This window comes from Gopherus flavomarginatus, chromosome 7 (assembly GCF_025201925.1).
Source record: "Gopherus flavomarginatus isolate rGopFla2 chromosome 7, rGopFla2.mat.asm, whole genome shotgun sequence".
Lineage (NCBI taxonomy): Eukaryota > Metazoa > Chordata > Testudines > Testudinidae > Gopherus > Gopherus flavomarginatus.
Genome location: NC_066623.1, coordinates 92885371 through 92907483, shown reverse-complemented (window position 1 = coordinate 92907483; position 22113 = coordinate 92885371). Strand labels below are relative to the sequence as shown.

General features: G+C 40.1%; 1 protein-coding gene and 2 non-coding genes across 3 annotated transcripts; all 3 read left to right on the top strand.

The window, feature by feature from the left end:
• The first annotated feature begins 3322 nt into the window (after nucleotides 1–3322).
• Nucleotides 3323–21877, top strand: RABGGTB (Rab geranylgeranyltransferase subunit beta). Its single transcript, XM_050963659.1, has 9 exons — nucleotides 3323–3544; nucleotides 4246–4353; nucleotides 9794–9991; nucleotides 12424–12529; nucleotides 14620–14672; nucleotides 14812–14922; nucleotides 16300–16425; nucleotides 17237–17386; nucleotides 20103–21877. Exons 1-9 carry the CDS (start codon nucleotides 3323–3325, stop codon nucleotides 20241–20243), a joined length of 1215 nt encoding a protein of 404 aa, XP_050819616.1. The 3' UTR covers nucleotides 20244–21877.
• LOC127056047 (small nucleolar RNA SNORD45) lies at nucleotides 4543–4625 on the top strand. The gene has a single exon (XR_007775691.1). It is a non-coding gene; the product is annotated as a small nucleolar RNA SNORD45 (small nucleolar RNA).
• LOC127056045 (small nucleolar RNA SNORD45) lies at nucleotides 11114–11198 on the top strand. Its single transcript, XR_007775689.1, has one exon. It is a non-coding gene; the product is annotated as a small nucleolar RNA SNORD45 (small nucleolar RNA).
• Nucleotides 21878–22113: the final 236 nt, after the last annotated feature.

Below are 22113 nucleotides of genomic sequence, written 5' to 3'. Positions count from 1 at the left end.
TATTTCAACATATGTAAATATATAAACATCAATTTGAAGTTGACAAGCTATGTGTTGGTGCTGAATACAGATGACTATTTTAATACCAACTTTTACATTTCAGCCAGTTTGTCATAATATAGTAATAACATGCACAGGCAGGGATATGACAAATACTAACAAGAATGTAAATTATCAGACCGGATTACTGAAATGCACTGTAAATGGGGCTACCATTGAGGAAAATTTAGGAGCAAAAGCTAGTACAGAATGCGGTTACCTGCTTGATTGGTGATATGAGCTACCACAAGGCTATTAAACCATTTCTGAAAAACTGCACTCATTCCCTATTTGCATCTGGGGTACAGTTTAAAGTGTTGACTTGAGTTATAATTACTATGGTCTAATCAACACTGGGAAAAGAATTACTGGTATATTGCGCACGCAGACCCACACACGCACCCCCATGTATGCACAGTTGCTGGTATAACTATTGATTCCATTAGCAAAATAACAAACTTTTTTAAAGAATATAACTACTAAGGCTTTTTTACCACTATAGAAATGTCATAAAAATCACTCCTCTAACTGATGAAACTAATACTTGCAAAAGTTTCTAGTGTAGACCTTGCCTGAGAGACCTTCTTTCTCGATCTGTGCCTTCATACCACCTCAAGACCTTGAGTATTGTGGAGACTGGTGTTGATGTATTCTTGAAGGTCCACTGCTCTTTAACTTGCTTTGTCCAAAGTTGTGAGTCTTTGTGGCCTTCAGATTATGATATTGAAGAGCTGAGAGTGGGCAATGTGGGTAATTAACTGGTGAATGAATCACTGTGTTGATATTTTTCAACCAGTTCTTTCTATTCAGTGCACATACTGTGTACTGGGTGCCTTTTATAAACTGAAAAATAAATAGCATATTTACACATTTATCTCAAGCTTGGCTCCAACACTACATATAATCTTATATGGCATTTCTGTCAGGAATGGAATGACTTGTGCGGCTCCCTCAGACCTCCCACGCACATAAAAAGTGATTCCCATGGGTCATCTGAGCTGGCATGCTGTTTTCATGTTCCCCTGCCCCCAAGCATCCAAAACTAAATTTGCAATTTTATATTTCTGTACAGGGGGTTGATTGTTGTACAGCAGCCCAAATGAACTGTATTGTCAAGAAATTTTTGGTTTTGCAGAGGCCCTAATGGAAACCTATTGCATGTGGTAGTAGGAGTACAGACATTACAAATAATGGAAGAGAGAGATTTCAAAGACTGGAAGTTGTCTATTTGCTCTAATTACAGGGTGGTATTTGGCTCTTTTAGTTGGTACTTGACTACGTTTCTAAAAGCCTGGTAAAGGTATTCCCTCAGAAACCGATGAACCCAATTCCTGGAATGTTTGTATTTTGAAGGATGCTTTACTCTTAGGGCTTGGTTGTAGAACACTCCAGGGGGCTTTTGGAAATCCTTTTATCTATTCTCTGAATACCAAAGTAATTAAGTGACTATAGTTTGGCATAGCTATAGCCCGCTAGTTAGGTATGATATCATGTAGTATTTGAAATAGTACTGTGGATTCTCTTTTTATTATCTGTAATATTGTGGCGCCAGAACACATTTTTAATCAAAGCTTGCAAAAACAGAATACTAAATTTTATCTCCAGACCTTATAAGTAGTAATATTGGAACAGAGTGTAATTGAATTTTTTCTTTTTATGTACTTTATGCATTTTAGATTCCCTGTTGCTCACCTTTTTTCTTTCAAAGTCTGTCTTTGAAGCCAGCCATGTGTTAGAAAACGACAACTCTACCAACGCTTGAAAGAACAATAACTGCACTCCTAGAATTCTGACTTTAACAAACAAAGGCTGTCTTGGAAAGTGCATATAGCTTGTGTATTACAGAATGATAGAAATATAAGGCCAGAAAAGGAGCCCCATGCTGAGGAAGGATGAAGTATATACATATTATGCAATTTACAAGTCATATAGTAAAGTCTCTAAGGTTCAGGGCAGCAGCTGTCAATCAGCCTAGCTGTCTCTACATGCTGGTGAGGTTGAACTAGCTACAGCCCTAAAGATGCAAAATTTTTCATAGGTCTGAGTGATGTACTGAGGTCTATCTTGTAGAACAGACCTAAGGGAATGCTACAGCATCACAGATGCTCCACTCTAACGCTTCAGTGTAGACACTACCTCTGCTAATACGAGGGACTCTCCCATTACTGTAAGTAATCTGCCTCCCTTGGAGGTGGAAATTAGCTAGGTCATGAAGAATTCTTCCATTGACCTAGTGCTATGCTAGGGGTTATGTTGGCTTCACTGTTCTTTACAAGGGTGTGAATTTTTACATTCCTCCAGTAGTTAACAGTTAGGCCTGGTCTACACAAGAAAAATCCTAAGCGTGTTTTGTTCCTGCTTAAAGCGGCCTAAGCTGCTGACCAAAGCACTCTTCCAGAATGCCTCCACCGGTGGAATTATCAAGCACAGCTATTATGCTTTACATTCAGTCCCTCTCTAAACCTGCATTAGCTTTCAAGCCTGAATTTGCTTTAAGTTCACTCTTGCAGTTAATCTAGTTCATTCGTTTCTGTATGGTGTGCTGCCACGGTCGGAGAAGCTACATTTCAATCTGCTCTTTGGTCTGGGGGGAGTCCTAGGTAGGTTAACCCAGAGGAGGGCCCAACCTTTATAAAGAAGCGGTGTGGGGTGGGGGATTAGAGATTAAAACGAAAACTATTTGTAAGCCTCAGAAGGAAGCCACAATCCCTCCCCCAAAACAGTCTCCCTCTCTCTAACACTGCCGGAGTGACAAGCAGTGTCCCTCCCTGGGCAGAAGGGGCTAACGGAACGTTGGGGTAGCGGGCCGGCGAGGTGGCACTGCTGGCGGTGCGCTGATGCCACCACAAGCCGCTGAGCTGAGCCCAGCGCGGACGCTGACCCGCGATGAGCCTGGGCCCCGTCGAGTCAAGACGGCCGACGCCGTGCGCGGGGCTCAAGCCGATGCCTGACGTGGCTGCACCAGGGCGCAGCCTCAGTCTCCTGGTGCCTCCCGCGAGACCCCTCATGAGCCCCACGTGGTCGCTCTCTTGTGCAGGCGGCGCCGGTCAGCCGGGTCCTCCTGAGGCGGGCAGCGCGTGCGCACCTAAGCGGAGTCGGTTCGTTGCTAGTCAGGGCGCCCGCACTGCGCCGCTGGGGCTACGAGGAGCTCTGCTCAGAGTAACCAGGCAGCGCCATAGACAGCTATGGCGGGGTCTTGAGAGGCCCGCGGGGGCACCGCCTTCTCTCGCGACCCCGCCCGTAGGACAGACGGTTGGTGGCGCGTGCGGCGGAGGCTGCTAACATGGTGGGTGGCTCGCTCCTGCCGCGTGGTGCGGGCTTCTCCGGGCGGTCTCCCTCCCCGTCCGCTCGCTGCTGGCCTAGGCCGCCCTTTTGCTCCCGGCTTCCGCTCGTTCGGGTCTCGGCGTCCGGCCGGTCCACCGGCCTGCGCCTGGCGAGCTCGCTTGGCTCCCGTCGCTCCCGGACCAGCTGGTTCGCTGCAGAGCGCGGGAGGCGTCGCCCCGCGGTAACGGTTGTAGAGCCCGGCGCCCGCTGCCAGCCTAGCGGGGCCCAAGCGCGCGGATAACGGGGCGGCGGCCGTTGGAGTAACGTGGCCGGGGGGGCTGCGATGGGGCCTGGGCTGGAGATGGAGACGGGGGTGGGGGGATTGTCCTCGGTGCCGGCCTGTGAGGGACTCGGGCTGTGTAACTGGGCAGTGCCGGGCGATCCCAGGCTGGAATCTGAGCGCTGAGCTGAGCGAGCCTGACTTGGAATCGGGGCCGCGAAGAGCACGAGGCCCAGGCCCAGCCACGTGAACCGGAGGCGGCTCGCTATTAACCCGTCCGCATGGATTCGCTGCAGAGCGCCCCCTTGATTGCCAGGGGGGGTAAGAGAGGAGGTCGGTTTTTAAAATAACTTGTAGTTTGGTTAATGTTTATCTGGGTTAGTGAAAATGTAAACTTATCGAAGTTTTACTTATAGACTTTGCTCTGTCAAATAAATTTTAGCTGGAAAGAATAAAGCAGATGTAATGTCTGTTTTAAAAGAAATGAAGTACTGACAAATATTGAGCTTCGACAGGTACACATAACATGAATTAATTGTTCTCTGTTCTGTTACAATCAACTTAAGTGTTACTTGTAACAATAATCGGTTAATTAAAAATCAGGTACTGAGGTCTCTTTAGATTGATAATACAACTTAACTTTTTGTTTCTTTTTAAAAAAGGGAACGCCACAAAAGGATGTCGTTATAAAACCTGATGCACCAAGCACCTTGTTTTTGGAGAAACATGCAGATTACATAGCTTCTTATGGTGCAAAGAGAGACGATTATGTAGGTATTTGCTTATTTCACTATTGAAAATACTCTGATAAGCGATATATCTTGCCCTTTCCTGCACTGATAGGAGTAGGTTGACAGGTGATGAGTTAGGAAGTTAGGTATCTTTTTGGCTGAATGCAAAGGGAAGGGTTAAAAGAAAAGATATTGTTGTTCTGAGAGGTGGCGATGGTGCTTTTCCTTGGTCAATGATGAGACTTGGCATGTATTATCTGACTCTAAAGTTGAAGATCACTGCTTTAGCTCTAGAATTACTCTGAGACCTAGGAAACGTGATCTTTTGTTTATTAAGATGAATTTGTGTTATAGTGCTATGTCTTCCCAAATACCACATATTCCCCATAGTTGCCTTTCTGCCTGCTATAATGAGCCTCAACATCACTGGATTTAATCTGGATTCTACTGGAAAAGGTACTGTTTTGAGACTTCCATACTATTTTAGGTGTAACCCTAAAGTCAGTGTATTACACTACTATACCACTCAAGATAGTTAAGACCAAAGCAGGCTGTGAAGAACTTCAGAGAGATCTCTCAAAACTAAGTGATTGGACAACAAAATGGCAAATGAAATTTAATGTGGATAAATGTAAAGTAATGCACATTGGAAAAAATAACCCCAACTGTACATACAATATGATGAGAGCTAATTTAGCTACAACGAGTCAGGAAAAAGATCTTGGAGTTATCGTGGATAGTTCTCTCAAGATGTCCGTGCAGTGCGCAGAGGCGGTCAAAAAAGCAAGCAGGATGTTAGGAATCATTAAAAAAGGGGATAGAGAATAAGACTGAGAATATATTATTGCCCTTCTACAAATCCATGGTACACCCACATCTCGAATACTGTGTACAGTTGTGGTCTCGTCATCTCAAAAAAGATATACTGGCACTAGAAAAGGTTCAGAAAAGGGCAACTAAAATGATTAGGGGTTTGGAGAGGGTCCCATATGAGGAAAGATTGAAGAGGTTAGGACTCTGCAGTTTGGAAAAGAGGAGACTAAGGGATGGGATATGATAGAGGTATATAAAATCATGAGTGATGTGGAGAAAGTGGATAAGGAAAAGTTATTTACTCATTCCCATAATACAAGAACTAGGAGTCACCAAATGAAATTAATAGGTGGCAGGTTTAAAACAAGTAAAGTTCTTCACACAGCACACAGTCAACCTGTGGAACTCCTTGCCTGGGAAGGTTGTGAAGGCTAGGATTGTAACACTGTTTAAAAACTAGGTAAATTCATGGTGGTTAAGTCCATTAATGGCTATTAGCCAGGATGGGTAAGGAATAGTGTCCCTAGCCTCTGTTTGTCAGAGGATGGAGATGGATGGCAGGAGAGAGATCACTTGATCATTGCCTGTTAGGTTCACTCCCTCTGGGGCACCTGGCATTGGCTACTGTCGGTAGACAGATACTGGACTAGATGGACCTTTGGTCTGACCTGGTACGGCCGTTCTTATGTTCTTAATAATCTAGTCTGAGGGTAAAAAGGATACAGATAACTGCAGAGGTGTTCATCGAAGAGGCAAAGTTGCAGCTATCCTTGCCAAACATAGACAAAAGGAAGCACTCTTATCTGCTGCTGCTGTTTGTATATTCAAAAGCATCTGAAATTCCCACAGGGCCCTTACATTGGAATTCAGGTAACACAAGGCAGTTGCGCCTCTCTCTTCCATATAGTTGTTCTAGGGAACTAGCATATACTTCTGTCTTGTTAATAGTGAACCTTAGCCAACAAACCCTATCTGGTTTTATGAAAGAGAAATGGTACTGTTTTTAGTATATTGTTGGTTGGTCATTCATCCCTCCTATAGAATTTTGTAGGAGAAGATGACCACAACTATCTGTCGCTGACATGGAACCCAGATCACTGTTTTATTACTTTCTCATGAGTGGCCAAAATACTTGTTTCCTCTTTCAGTTCATTATCCAGCAAAATTCCCAGCTAAGGAGTGACGTTCCGGTCCCAGTGAAATCGTTGGGAGCTTTGGCATTAGGGCCAGGCTTTCACTCTGCATTTCCAAGTACAATTCCATGTAACTATCTTTTAACAAACAAACGGAGACAGGTTAAAAAAAATACAGCTATACAAATACACCTCTACTCCAATATAACGCTGTCCTCGGGAGCCAAACAGTCTTACTGCGTTATAGGTGAAACCGTGTTAGATCGAACTTGCTTTGATCTGCCGGAGTGCGCAGGAAGCCCTCAGGGTATATATACACTGCAGAAAAACAGATCTGTGGCAGCAAGTCTCAAGAGTCTGGATCTACAAGCTGAGGCTTGTCCTGTGGTACTAAAATGTTCCCTCTTGGGCTCTGAGACCCACCCCTATCTCTGGGTTTCACAGCCTGCGTGACCATGTCTGCACAGCTGTTTTTAGCACTCTAACACAAGCCTGAGTCTGCAGACCTGAGCTCTGAGACTTAGTTAGGACTCTACCAATTTCACGGCTGTGAAGAATGTGTCACGGTAAAATCTGATCTCCCCTGCTGCTGAGAGCCTGGGGCTCCTAAATGCTAGTCCGTCCATGCTGGGGAGGGACAGGAGTTGTCCTTTCCCTGCAGGGCTGCTCTTGGTGGGGAGGTCAGACCCACTTCCAGAGGCAGTGCAGAAATGAGGGTGATACACCCTCACTTCTTTGCTGCAGAAGCCCAGGAACTGGGCGTCGGGCTCTCTCTCTCCCTTTCTGCCTCCCCCCGGCCGCAGCTCTGCGTCCAGGTGCCCAGCTCGGGGCTTCCTCCTGCAGCGTCTCTTGCCAGGCTGGGGGTTTTCACTCCTGGTACCTGCAGCTGGGGCAGCCTCAGCTTCTGGGCTTGCCCCACACATGGCTCTGGCACCAAGCCCAGGGCTTTCTCCTCTCTGGGCTTCTGCTCCTGATGGCTGCAGCCAGGGCGGCGGAGGGGACAGACAGCCTGGGTTTGGACCTTCTGGACCCTGTCATTCCAGCCAGGGGTCGGGGCTTCCATAACACGTGTGCACACACACACTCCTCGTGGCTTCTGCTGTGCCTCTGGGTGTGGAGCTCAGGATTTTTGCTCCTGCCATCTTGGCCTCTGGGCAGCTCTGTCTTGGGGCTTCCCCCCTGCTGCCGCTCCTGCCGAGCTTCAGGACATCCCAGACTCGGGGCTTCTTCCCCTGCAGCTCCCTCCAGGGCTCAGGGTGACCTGATAGGGGCTTCTGACCTGGGGCTTCTTCTGGGGCTAGGACACTGATTTTTTTTTCGGGGGGGATCCCTAAATTGGCCAGGCCCCCTGCCTTAATCTGTCCCTGGTGTGGACTAGCAGCTAGGAACCCTTGGCTGGGGTGCTCCCAGCAGCACTGGGGGAGATCCTACCCACCTCCACCTCTGGGAACTTCCTCTAACTGCAGGAAGCTGGGTGTGTGCTGCCTTCAGAACCCAGCTCTGAAGGCAGCACAGAAGTAAGGGTGGGAATTTCAGGACCTCGCTACAACAGCTTTACAAAACCTCCCCGCCTCTGCATGGCCCCCCCCCACACACACCTTATCCCATTTTAAGTCCGGAGCCCCACAGTTACAACACCTTGAAATTTCAGAGATAAACATCTAAAATCTTTAAATTGATCAAAAATCCTCTAGCCATGAAATTGACCACAATGTACTGTGAATTTTGTAGGGCCTTATTTATAGCTGTGGATTGGGATTTGTTTGTTTGTTTGCGGTGTAGCTATGCTTTGAGAGGTCAGGATGCAGTGGGTTTTCAATGGCAGGGATCCTGGAAGCCCTGAGAACCCTGGTTCCCTCCTGTATCTGCAGCAGGGAAGCCGTTATTAGAGCCAGGGCTTTCAGGTCCTGACTCCATGGCAAGAAGCCCTGGAAGCCTTGCATAATGGGACTGCCCTTGAGTGCTGGGAACCTGGTTCCCAGCTCAAGTAATCCGCTTGGCTTACCTACCCGAGATCCTCAGACCCTGGGATCCTAGGCTCCACAGCAACCCACTAGGAAGTCTGTGATGCAAGTTTGTCAAAGCAGACTGTTGTTTTGAAACATGTCTGGTTCAGTTAATTGGCTTTTTTTGACGGAACTGTTTTGTTGGAAAATTCCTGACCATCTCTGATTATTGGACCTCATATGTTTCCTTGTTTCGGTCTGGCTTGATTTTAGTGGTCCACTTTCAAGTCCCCCAATGGTCTAGCCTTAACCTTTGTGCCAGAAATACCAAAACATGAGGAATTTTCTCTTGGGAATGAGTACTTGCAGATCCTTTCAAATACAGATATTCTTTAATAATCCTCAGTATGCTGGAGGTATATCTTGACATGTTATGGGGTCAGTGCTTGGAGCAACGTTTAAGTAGAAAATGGCATAGTTAGTTTAGCCATGTGATGTGTGTTACAATATTGGGCAGGCTTATGACTTCAGCTGGGCATATAATGCATAATTCTTTATTAAATTAATCTCTTGTATCCTGCTCATAGTAGTACTGCTTAGATGATTTTTAATAGAATTATGAACTAAGTGAATTGGACAGTCTAGTCAGTCAGTACCTTTTCCCAAAGTAGTCCGTAGCAGTTGTGCTTGGGGTTTTTAAGCCAGCTATAAATATCTGTATATATTTGATATTCATAAGGCTACACAGAGAAAATGTACAGAAAAATAAAATTAGACGTTTAAATACGACAGGTCTCCCAACAAGATGGTCTCAATTACGTTTTAAAGTGTGGTGCCTCTGACTGAAGCCTCCCTTCTCTTTTGCCATGTGTATGGTTTCGCTCTCCTGCTCACCTGTAGCAAGAAAATACATAAATTACTATGGAATTTTATAATACAATATGAAAAATCATAGGTAAAGATTTTATAACAATATGTTAAGCTACAATAAATGAGTTTTTCTCTTCCTGTTACTCTAAATTGCTTTGCTTTGATTTTGGGAAATGGCAATTGTGTACTTAACTGAATGTTAGGCTGTTACTTTGAGGGGACCATTTGGTTTAGTAGCTTGAGCAAAGGACCAGAACCAAGAAGATCGTAACTCATGATCTGGTCTGAGCTACTATCTTGCTGCATAAACGTGGGCAAGTAACTTGACCTTATGCCTCAGCCATCTAAGATGGAAAAATTAAGTAAAAGGCAGCAATTCAAGGACTCAGTTGCAGTATCTTAGCCAGCTTAGAAAGCTTATATTTCTTAAGTAAACAACTTAGAATAAAGTATAACTTGGCTTGTTTGTTGAATGGGGAGGATTTGGTAATGGCTAGATCTTTAGTTCAGAAAACATTGTAAATTCTGTACGTTACACTGAGCCCTGCAAATCCACAGATACCTGCATTCTGTTTGCAGCTATATGCATCTGTGGATGCAGTTGTATTGTTAACATCTTTGCAGATCGGTTGCGGATCCAAATTTTTGTATCCAAGCAGGGATCTTCTTGTTTATATATCTTTGTTTGCTTAAGAACTAATATTCTGTACTACTTAGGAGTATTGTATGTCGGAATATTTGAGGATGAGTGGTGTCTACTGGGGACTGACTGTAATGGATCTCATGGGACAGCTGCAACGAATGACCAAAGAAGAAATTCTAGCGTTCATCAAATCATGTCAACATGAGTGCGGTGGAATAAGTGCCAGTATAGGTCACGATCCTCACCTTTTATATACCCTTAGCGCTGTCCAGGTAAATATATTGAAAAGAAAATATTGGAAGTAAGTGAAAACAGCTGCTTAACTCAATACATTTATTTGACTATTCTAGATACCACCAAAGTATTTCATTTTTCTGCTGGCACATTGAAAGGCTTTATTTGAGCCTGATTTGTTCATTAGAAAAATTGTTAACTTATAGATTTAGTTCTGTGAATTCTCTAATAAGTTTATTGCAAGTTAGACATGTATTATGCATCAAGTTGGAAAGCACAAGATGTAGCAGCTTGTCACCTTCAGGCAGTGATCATGTGCTTCATGTGCATACTTCTAACTACAGTAATGTTTTATTTTCTAAAGAAATAGAATAGTCTGTCTAGTTTTCAAAAAGGCTACAAGAATTATGCTGAATTGTATCAACCTCTTTTGGGGAAAATAATATATATATATAATATATATAATAAGGATATATAAATCCAGTTTCTTTAAAGCTAGTAGAGATGAATGTTTCCCTTTTCCCCTTTGTGTGTAGTGCCTGAATTGAAACTTTGAATTGGGAAGCTTCTGTTTTAAAGCTTACTAGTACAGCAATACAAATTTGAGAAGTAAAACATTGATGTAGATTTTTTTTTTTTTTTTTTTAATTGTAAGCTATTAAACACTTTCTTTTGTGGTGTTGGGACCCTGCACACAGAGGTTGACCCAAGTGCATCTTGTCATTCTGAGCCAACATATACCATAGTATTGTCCCAACTTGCCTGCCTACTCACATTCAGCTAATAATGTAAAGCCTTCTTTCAAAGTGAAAGTGTGGTCATGTATCTGCAGCTGACAGGAAGCTGTACAACAGAGATCCTCGTGATTACACACTAGCTCCATTACAGATCTAGGTTCTAACTACTTGTAGAGTCAAGTTTCCTCTGCTCTATACCAAAAAATGTTACCCAATCCAGTTTTAAACACTTACAAGAACTGAATGAAGTTAGTGGAAAATAGTTTGACAAGCTGGGACCAAATGTATCTAAATGGTATTTAAATACTCTTGCATCATAGATCATTTTCTAGGGAAGACGTGTTGTGGGTTGTAATCCTTGAATAGGATGAAATATAGAGTAGATGTGTCTGGTAGTGAGAGATGGGGCCCAGGAGTTTCACAGGTCAGTGATGAGTCTTGGCATGTATTACCTGAATCTAAAGTTGACGATTATCACACTTTAGCTCTAGAATTACTCTGAGACCTGAGGAAATTGCTATGCCCACTCTTCTTAGTTTGAGTGAGTACCAGCTATTGTGGGTAGAGAACCACACTTCTGCTTGTCATAAATGTGGGCACAAATTATTCTCAGTGTCTTAATTGGTTATGACACATTCTGGATCCACTTTGGGTCTATCCATGCAGGCCAGCCAAAAGATTTGTGTGTGTTGGGTTCCCAACCCAGTATAGAGAGGGAATAAGTCTTGAGGTTCTTCCAATTTATTTAGACTCATTGTGCTTAATATTGATGTTACTATAAGATAATAAAACCACAATAGATTGCAGCCTAAATATAAAAATCTAAACTGAGAATTAAATTTGCAAATTTAAAAGAGTCAGGAAATGCAAATCTGTGGTTCTTTTAGCAATGCTAAACTAATCCACCTTGTGCATACTGTATTCATTTATATTGTACATTAAGGATTCTAAACTGCTAATCCAAAATGATAAATCAGTGCAGATTACCATCAGAAGCTTAATTTCTGCTTTTCCTGTCCTCCAACTTTATTATGTTAACATTGCCATCTTGTGTTCTGTTTGTTTTTTTCAATTTAAAAAGCATATTGCAACACTTATAATCCTGCTCAAAAAAGCTCTTGGAAATACCTCTATAGAATGAATCACTTGCATTATTTCCTATAATAGATTTAACTAAAAATTTCATAACTTAAAATTCTTCTCGCTATTACCAAGCATGTGCTTCTTATTGAGGACTAGTCTATAATTTTAAAGTCTGATGGTTCTTAAATTGTGATTTCTTTTTTGAATTTATATTTGTAAAAATGTGCCCATCCAAAAGCTTTCTACACCTTTCCATTATTTAGGTATACATGCTACTACAAGCCCAGAACATTCTTCTCTCCTAACAAAATTTAGCCATAATCAGACACTAATAAATCAATACCGTGTTCCATGATGCTAGTTTAACTCAAATGATTACTTGAAACTTTAAAGTGGAGAAAGAGATTGTGTTGAGACCATGCATGGAAATCTTCACCTTAATTTGGGAATTTTAAGATTTTGTGGAATCAAGCTTGTAACGTTGGGTAGGTTGCAGTTAGCTGAAGCTTTCATGGTAGTTAAAAATTTTAGTTATTTATGTTCATCATCAGTAAAATGAAGTTGTGTGTTTTTAAGAAAACTAGGGCTCTGGTAAATTCTAGGAAACTTTACCCTTCTGGTAATTGATTTGAGTCCTTTTCGTTTTGCAGATTCTTACCTTATATGATAGTCTCCATGTTGTTGATGTAAATAAAATTGTTGACTACGTAAAGAGCCTGCAAAAAGAAGATGGATCATTTGCTGGAGACAAATGGGGTAACATATCTTCAAAATCTCATGGATGGGTTTACGTGTAATGAAGCAGTTAAGAATAAGTCGCTCTGCATGTTTTTTCACTATGTATTATGCATGAACTGCATTTATTTCCTTTACTGTAAAAAGGAGCCATTGTGTAACAGCCAGTCACGTCATTGCTTTTCTAGATGACTCAACTTAGAGAAAAATTGATTATAAATAACAAAAACTGATCAACCTTCATGGAAGCTTCTGAAAGCTGAAAACTTGTTAGAGCTTGTGATGGGAAAGTGTCTTCTCATTTCAGTGTAATTTGTACTAGATATTAATCTTTGAGTTTAATATCTAGTGATTTATAAGTTGTATATATTTACTGCTTGTAAAAGGAACTACCTCTCTGCATAGTAATGACACCAATCTGTGTCTGCATTCACAGCTTCTAAAAATATTGATCTCGTTTGATTTTGATTTTTAAAGGGAATGTTTGTTCACCTTTTCTTCTATTGACATTTTAAAGTATTATTTATTATTATGAAATATATTTTAATATTTCAGTATTGTATCCTGTTGAATATCAGTTACAACAGAACCATTGTTTCATTTTTCAGTTAATAAAATGAACTGATCGAGATATTTCAACATATGTAAATCCATAAACATCAATTTGAAGTTGACAAGCTACGTGTTGGTATTAAAATGGTCATCCATATTCAGCACCAACTTTTACATTTCAGCCAGTTTGTCATAATATAGTAATAACATGCACAGGCAGGGATATGACAAATACTAACAAGAATGTAAATTATCAGACCGGATTACTGAAATGCACTATAAATGGGGCTACCGTTGAGGAAAATTCAGGAGCAAAAGCTAGTACAGAATGTGGTTACCTGCTTGATTGGTGATATGAGCTACAACAAGGATATTAAACCATTTCTGAAAAACTGCACTCATTCCCTATTTGCATCTGGGGTACAGTTTAAAGTGTTGACTTGAGTTCTAATTACTGAGGTCTAATCAACACTGGGAAAAGGATTACTACTTGGTATAGCGAGCGCACAGACACGCAGACGCACACGTGTGTGACACACACTGCCCATTTATACACAGTTGCTCGTATATCGTATAACTCTGCGTGTCTGTGCGTACAGACGCGTACGCGCACATGCATGTCTGTGCGCGCGCTATACCAAGTAGTAATGCTTTTCCGTTAGCAAAATAACAAACTTTTTAAAACAATATAACTGTATTTACACGGGGTCTTTTTTGCCACTATAGAAATGTCATAAAAATCACTCCTCTGATTAAACTATACTTGCAAAAGTTTCTAGTATAGACCTTGCCTGAGAGACCTTCTTTCTTGATCTGTGCCTTCACACCAGCTGAAGACCTTGAGTATTGTGGAGACTGGTGTTGATGTATTTTTGAGGGTCCACTGCCCTTTAACTTGCTTTGTCCAAAGTTGTGAGTCTTTGTGGCCTTCAGATTATGATGGTGAAGAGCTGAGAGTGGGCAGTGTGGGTAATTAACTGGTGAATGAATCTCTGTGGTAACATTGTTCAACCAGTTCTCTTTCTATTCAGTGCCCATATTATGCACTGGGTACTTTTTATAAACTAAAAAATAAATAAGATATTTACAAATTTCTCTTAACTGAAGTAAGCCTGGATATTTATTTGGCAACCACTAAGTAATCAAAGGATTATTAATTCATGGTTACATAGAGATCATTTTATATTTGTTTAGTGTGATCCTATTGGGAATTAATGTGAATTATTGGCTGGTGGAGGAAAATATTGGTATAAAGTATTGGAGTGTTTTCTATTTAATATTCAGAGAATCACTAAACATGGGTGTTTCTCTGAATATTAAATAGAAAACACTCCAATACTTTATACCAATATTTTCCTCCACCAGCCAATAATTCACATTAATTCCCAATAGGATCACACTAAACAAATATAAAATGATCTCTATGTAACCATGAATTAATAATCCTTTGATTATTGACTTACTGTGTTCTTTTTAATAGCATGCATCGTCTGTGTGCATATGTATATCAAAATTAGTTCTCTGTAGTTATACTATTTCCCCCCCCCCCTTCTTTGTAGGAGAAATAGATACCAGATTCTCTTTCTGTGCTGCAGCAACACTAGCTCTTTTGGTAAGTTCTGCAATAAGGGTGGATATTAGATACAAATATTTAAGTTTTCTGTAGATGGCAGACGAATGATGCTACAGTAGCTATACATAATTTACTTGGTGGTAGTATAAAATGTTAAAGGGACTTTTCTGACTTACAGGGAAAGCTAGATGTGGTTGATGTGGAAAAAGCAGTCGAATTTGTTTTGTCCTGTATGAACTTTGATGGAGGATTTGGTTGTAGACCTGGTTCTGAATCGCATGCAGGGCAGGTAAGTGCTGTTGCTTGCACATTGAAATATTTTAAATTAGCAAGAAATTCTCAAATATCTAGTTTCTATAACTGTTTCTAAAACCTGTCAGCAATGCAGACTGAAGCAGTTTTGTCACTTCCTAAATGTATGTAAAGAACTTTATTCCTTTAAATGACACAAGTACACAATTGATCTGTAAAGAGGTCTAGGAGCTGAATTTTGTCCCTAAAAATCCATATCAGAACCACAATTTTGCATAGTGTGAATTTTTGTTTCAGACATCACAAGAATGAGTTAAAAATGTAGCTAAAGTTCCAAAAGAGAGACAAGCATGCAGCTGTTCAAAAAGTAGTTAGCATTCAAATTTGTTAGGGAGAAAATCTCAAATTTTGTAATATGATTAGAGTACAGTTTTGACGTCATCTACTTTTTCCTCTGTTAGGTTAAGCATATCAGAACTTTTTGTACTTCACCGGCTTGCACGTTGATCAAATGTCTTGCCTTCTGGTAGGAAAAATACTTGTTTAGCCCAATGATAATTATAGTTCAGGGCCCAATTATAGTTATAGTTCAAGTGGAATTTACTGTAGATTCCACTCTTACCTTTTATTCTAAAGTCTGATATGTTGCAGAGGTAACTTGGTTAACTTCTTGATGGTGCTGGTGGAATTTCTTTTAAGGTGACAAGCTAGCTGGAGGCAAGGTGAAGGGGTACTAGAGCTCATTAAGAATGGATAAATGCCAAGGAAGATGACCTGTATGACTTCCTCTAGAAACTTTACATGTAACTTTAACTTTGGATGAAGTTCATACCAACACTTACTCCGAACCTCCAGTTGATAGAAATGACCTTCAACCCATTTTAGTACTATTTTAATATAGATCTAATCACAATGATCAGCTGTTCATTTTCCACAATTGTTCTGAGTATTGTAATTTGGAAGGTTTTACTTGTTTAAATGAAAATATAAAAACTATTCAATGTAGAGAAACTTAATTATTTATGAAACATACAACCGAAACGTGTCATAGTCCGCCTCAAAAATAGTGTTGTTGTTTTTTTTAATTCTAAATCTCCTCTGAGGTCCTGCATACATTAAGAAAATACCTTATCGTTCAATCTGATTTTTTTAAGGACACTACAAATTACATTTTGCTTTTAATGACAACTGGAGTACATTAGTAAGATCTTATATTCTGATAAGATTTAAAAAATCATAACAGTGGAGTAGTATGTTCACTTTGTAAACTGAACACTTAATCTTCTGACTTGCTTATTTTAACTATTAGCATGATATGAAAGAATGGAATCCTGCTTTGTGATCCTCCTACATTTAGTCTGTTACATGCTACTTAGTTCTTAAATACACATGAACTTTATGTCTGTAATTTTAGATCTATTGTTGCACAGGATTTCTGGCTATAACAGGCCAGTTGCACCAAATAAATGCTGACTTGCTGGGCTGGTGGCTTTGTGAACGTCAGTTACCCTCTGGGGGTCTCAATGGAAGGCCAGAGAAGGTATTTGATTCACTTTTTAAAAAACTTTTACTCTGCTTAGTGTAGAAGCAGAAATATTATTTTTCTAATTTCTGGGAAATATGGACTTTCAAATGCTGTTGCAAAACTTCAAATGTTTTTACTCTTAATCTTGATTCCTTCACTGTATCATCCAGTATTGGTTCTTCTTTTAGAAGATGCAATGTTCTCAACATAGTTTAAGGTCTCAAAATACCTTGCTGAATCAGGGCCTGGATATATTGTGATGTTTTAGGAATGCTGTATACTACAGGTTTTATAAATGTTTGTTCATAAAGTAACCAGAAAAATACTTTGGATTTATAATTTTTGCAGGACTCGTGTTGTGTGTGTCCAACAGTTGAATAATGTAGTCTTGTATGACTGACTTGCAAGTGGAGACTTCTTAGCACTAGTTTCTTAATGGATGCAGCAGACAAATGCTTTCAAACTTAAGAGTTTTTTTGTTAAATTAGTGGTTGATACTGTTCTCATAGTCTCTCGTCCCTCTTAGCCATGAAAATGAAAATACCATTTAAATGAGTCTCTTCTTCAGAGCCAAAATCCTGTCAGAGACTGGCAAGGTTTCAAAAGCAGCAGAACACTTGTGATTCTCCTGCTGGGGGGGGAGGAAGGGCATCTGCGAATAAGCTGTGTGGAGGAACTCTGTTCTCTGCCCAAGAGGCAGTGCTCCAAATTTGTACTCTGCTCAGTGATGTTTTGATATGGCTAGTGGTTTCACAAAACCTAGTGTTACTACTGCAACCCATGTATTTAAAAAACATAATACTCTACTAATATATTTATTTGCCAGTTACCAGATGTATGTTATTCATGGTGGGTGTTAGCATCCCTGAAGATAATTGGTAGACTACATTGGATTGACAGAGAGAAATTACGCTGCTTTATCTTGGCTTGCCAGGATGAGGAGACTGGAGGATTTGCAGACAGACCAGGAGATATGGCAAGTTAATTTAAATGTACATTTTAGGTTGAAATTCAAAGTTTACAGGTTTGCAAAAGGCTTTATTTTATATGAAAGGTAGTACACGAGTATGAACAAGGTAATGCTACCTTAGCATATCTGTTTCCTTGAGGGAGCATGTGACTGTCTTCGATATCTGCTGACTTATCCCATGCTGAGAATTGAGGACCCTTTCCCTGTTTAAAGCCCCAGCAGATGGCTGAAAAAACATTTTGTTGAAAAGCAACAGGCTAATAAGATTGTAGACTGTATTGCAGTTGTGACTGTTACATTTTAAAATGCTACAGTAAAAAGAGAAGTAAAAGTTAAAGATGTTTCCTTTAAATAGACATGTCCAGTTAAATTTGATATTTTTTTCAGTTAAAAGTGATGTTGGAAAACATTAAGAATGTATGCTCTTGATATTTATAGCTTAGAACAGGGTTTCTCAGACTTCATTGCCCCCTACTGATATCAAATTACTGCATGACCCCAGGAGGGAGGACTGAAGCCTGAGCCCGCCCGAGGCCCGCCACCGCAGCAGGGGGGACCAAGGCGCAAGGGCTTCAGCCCGGGTAGGGGGCCTGTAACCTGAGCCCCACCTATCAAGGGTGAAGCTGAAGCTTGAGTCCCGTCACTCATGTCTGAAGCCTTTGGGCTTTGGCCCCAGGTGGTGGGGCTCGGGCTTCAGCTCCAGGCCCCAGCAAGTCTGACCCAGTAAAATGAAGTCTTGACCCACTTTGTGGTCCCAATTCACAGTTTGAGAACCGCTGGCTTAGAATTTAGTGAAGACAAATGTGTCAGTTTAAACAAAAACTATTAGGTAAACTAAAGATGAAAGTGAGCTACATGAAAATGGAAGGTAAAAATAGCATTTAAGATTTCCCATTAAAATTATCAGTATATTTAAGGTCAAATTGCAATCTGATCATCAATAAGTGTTGTGGCAGTTATTGTGAGAATTGAATAGTGCTGCTACTAAAGCTAAATTCTCTATTCGCCTGGTATTTAGCTGTGAGACTGAGGACCTTTCCCAGACCTGAGGAAGAGCGCTGTAATTAGAAGGCTTCTCTCTCACCAGCAGAAGTTTGTCCAATAAATTATATTGCCTTACCCACTTTGTCTCTCTAATATCCACAATCGTGAGTTTAGTTAGTTTTCTCTCTCCCTTATTTGCTAGAAATATATTCACAATAGTTAGCTGTTACAGCAATTCCTTGTTCAGGCTTGGCCTGTCTTAACTTGGGCCTGCCCATATCTAAGTTAGCCCTACACGTGTAGCAGGAAGCTTTTTTTATGTCTCTAAGGAGAATTAGAAAGTTAACATTAACTTTGGGTCCATGCAGGGGCCTGTCCAGCCCCCTGTGTAAATTTAGAGCAGCTTCAGAGCTCCTTTAGCTTACATTTGGCTTTTAATGGCCTATGTGTGGGCCTTAGAAAGCAGAGAATAGTCAGTGCTGTGCATTCTGGACATTCCTATGATGTGCCTGCTATGCCAACTCTCTAGGAAGGGACAGTCTTTTAATTGTTCTGTTCAGTACATTAGGGCCTTGATCTAAGGCTGGGCTTTTAGGCAGTATAATACTAATATGTGGGAGGCTGGTAGCTGGATCAGTGTAGAGCCCTTAAGCCAGCTGTAAACTGGCTAGTGAGGCCTCCTGTGCAGATGGTATACGCAAGGGGCTTTTTCCATCTAATTTATTGCTCATTTATGCTGCAGAGCAATGTAAGGAGCTTTAGTAACTTGTCTTTAGCGTAGGGTTAGCTCAGGTTTCTACTTGGTTATTGTCCACACACATCATCTTATCACCTGAGCTAAGTGGTGCTCTCAATTTGGGCTAGCTGGCACAGTTGGGGGTGTAGGTTAGAGCCCTGGTTTCTGTTTTTATTAGGGCTGACAATGCTCACTTTGCAGTGAGGATGCAGGCTACATCACTGAAGGCATACCTTCAGCCTAAAGGTTTAAGTAGCCTTCTATGTTGTCTGTGTAGGGATATGCAAACTGTATAGCAGCCTTCTGGAAAATCCGTTCCTTATCTCATGAAGGAATCTCTAAATCTGAGAGAATTACCTCCTACCTATGTTTTCTCTTCTCCTATGCCCCATTTTTCCTTGTTTTCCCTTCAGTTGTGTATTTGGGTGCCTTTGGCCCCCTCTAAGACCTGTCAGCACAGCTCTATGTTCAGAGAGATTGCCAAAGAGCAATATAATGTTGAGGAAAAAAAATATGGAGTTTATGGCAGAGCTGGTTTTAGATCATCAGGTTAGCATGTAACTTTTACATTATAGATAGTAAAATCATGAGGAATTAGATTTACCATGTTGTAACAATGCATACAGGAAATTGGTGGAAAGAGCTGTCAGACTTTTTCCATTATCTGCATGTGTACTGTTGAGTTCAGGTTTAAAAAAATTTCTGGTGGCAACAAACATCATTAATTCAAACATCTCAAAGTTGTATCCTAAATGTATACAATTTGAAGCTGGCTATTTTTTTTCTTTTAATGTGTGTGAATATTTACTTCTGATATTTTAAAGTAATTGCATACTAAAAACCAGGAAGTTGTGCACTTCCATTGTTCTCTGAATTTAAATATTCAACCACCATTGAGCTTTCTCATCTCTTCTAGCAACTCAGTCGTCTTACTGTCTCGCTGTAAACTCATCCAAAGGGTTTTAGTTGTCAGTGTGTATAAATTCTTAATTTTTTTTCCAGGTGGATCCTTTTCACACCTTATTTGGAATTGCTGGTCTGTCATTGTTAGGAGATGAACAAATTAAGCCTGTCAGTCCTGTTTTCTGTATGCCTGAAGACATCCTTCAAAGAATAAATGTACAGCCTGAACTTGTGAGCTAGACCTTACAGAAGCAAAAAATTGCTATGCTCAGCTGCTTTGATTTTGTTGGTTGAAACTCATCTCAAACATACTTGCATATATTTTTCATTTTAATGTGTTTACATCAGTACAGTAAAATTATCACTGTACAATAAACCTTGTCACTTTATCCGTGGATTGTGTCAAAATGGCTTGTTTAAATAAATTATGTGGATGTTATATGCATTGCAGGTTCTGTAACAGATGAAGAAACATTTTTATCTGCATCTAAATATGTGGACCTGTGGGCTCTGTTTGTACACTAACTCAAAACAACAGCATATTAGTCACAGTAATAGAGTACTTGAACGACTTGATTTTTTTTGTTTCCTACATCAGTCACAAAACATTGTCTTGATAATATAAGCATGTATTGACAGTCAGTTGCCCTGAGCACTGTATTTAAGAGAAGCAGAGAAAAGATACTAGTAGTTAGAACACTTTGATGTTAGTGGACAACTGTGTGCATTTAAAACATCCTGTTTAGGATATTCCATCATTTTTATCCAATACTGATAGTTTTCTTCTCATAGCAATTGATAAGTGTAAAGGTTTTTGTTCTCAGCAAATACAGTTGTTAGCCACCAGTAAAGTCCTTTATTAAAGAAAATATTTTTACTACTGGAAATACAATATCATTTGTGTTGAGTGTAGATTGAGACTTGCAGGTAATAAGCATTCTACAGATCGCCTCTCTACAGTAGTATGACTTGCCAAATGTGCTGCTAATTGAAAATTTGTCATTGATATGAATTACTACTTCATTAGCACTTGAGAAAATAGTTGTGAAAGAAATAATATCAAATAAAAGTAGCTATGAAATATTTTTTCTGAAGGATGAAATCGTTTTGTCTTTGGAGTGCTTAAAGTGCTTCTATTTTACATCCCGTAGCATTGTGTGTTTGCATCTGCCCACCATGTTCTGACTGAGAAGGACTAAATGAAATTCCTGTTGGATCATATTAAAGGTAATTGTGAAGGAAAAAGTAGGCTTTAAGAGTCCCCCAGCTTATTTATAGTTAAAGATGTCCTAAAAAGATTTTTCAAAATAGTTCTCCATTTTTAATAGAATGGTCAATGCAGAGCACTAGTCCTTACTTCAATTGCCTTATTTTAAGGTTATTTTTCTTTAAAAGCCTTTTTGCCAGTCAAACTATTTTTTTCTAAATTAATGGATGGTTCTTTTAGATAAGACTACTGGTTAGAGACATTTTACAAAGCAAACTAGTATCCTAATTAGTCATTGTTTAAATATATTTTCTTCCACTTTAATTACAATATTATACAGAATTTTTGGAAAGATTCTGGTACTGTATATTGTAGTTAATCAAGCAATGTGTATCACTACACATTCATTTATCTGTAAACTGAATGAGATATAATCTTCCATCAATAAAGCATCCAGTGAAGAAAATTAGTTGGCCTTTACAACATGTGGAAGTTAAAGTACTTAGTTTCAGAGCAGAGTGCATTGGTATCATTAACTACCTCATTTTATCTTGTTAAATGTTAAGATTTTCAGCTCACTTTGTGGAATTACAGTAAGATATTAGTACTGTCTTTGGTGACAGCTTGTCTTTGCATGTAGAGATCCTTTATTAAATGTTTTCACACACTTGTTTCTATAATTTATTGATATTTTTACACAACTTCATACTGAAATATCCTTAAGTGCATGTATTGAAACCACACAATCATTCATAGCAGCATAGCTACTAATGTCCTAGAACTGCAATAACAATTTTGTGGTAAGAAGGAAGGTCCTCTCATGGATCAGGAACTGGTTAACACCAGAACCAAAGGGTTGGATAAATGGCCATTTTCAAAATGTAGAAAGGGAAATAGTGGTAT

Bases quoted from the DNA above. Each gene is read 5' to 3' on its own strand.
- RABGGTB (XM_050963659.1), top strand. From the start codon at position 3,323: ATGGTGGGTGGCTCGCTCCTGCCGCGTGGTGCGGGCTTCTCCGGGCGG. The intron at 12,530-14,619 runs GTAACATATCTT...CCTTCTTTGTAG, and splicing joins ATTTGCTGGAGACAAATGGG to GAGAAATAGATACCAGATTC. The intron at 17,387-20,102 runs GCAAGTTAATTT...TTTTTTTTCCAG, and splicing joins CAGACAGACCAGGAGATATG to GTGGATCCTTTTCACACCTT.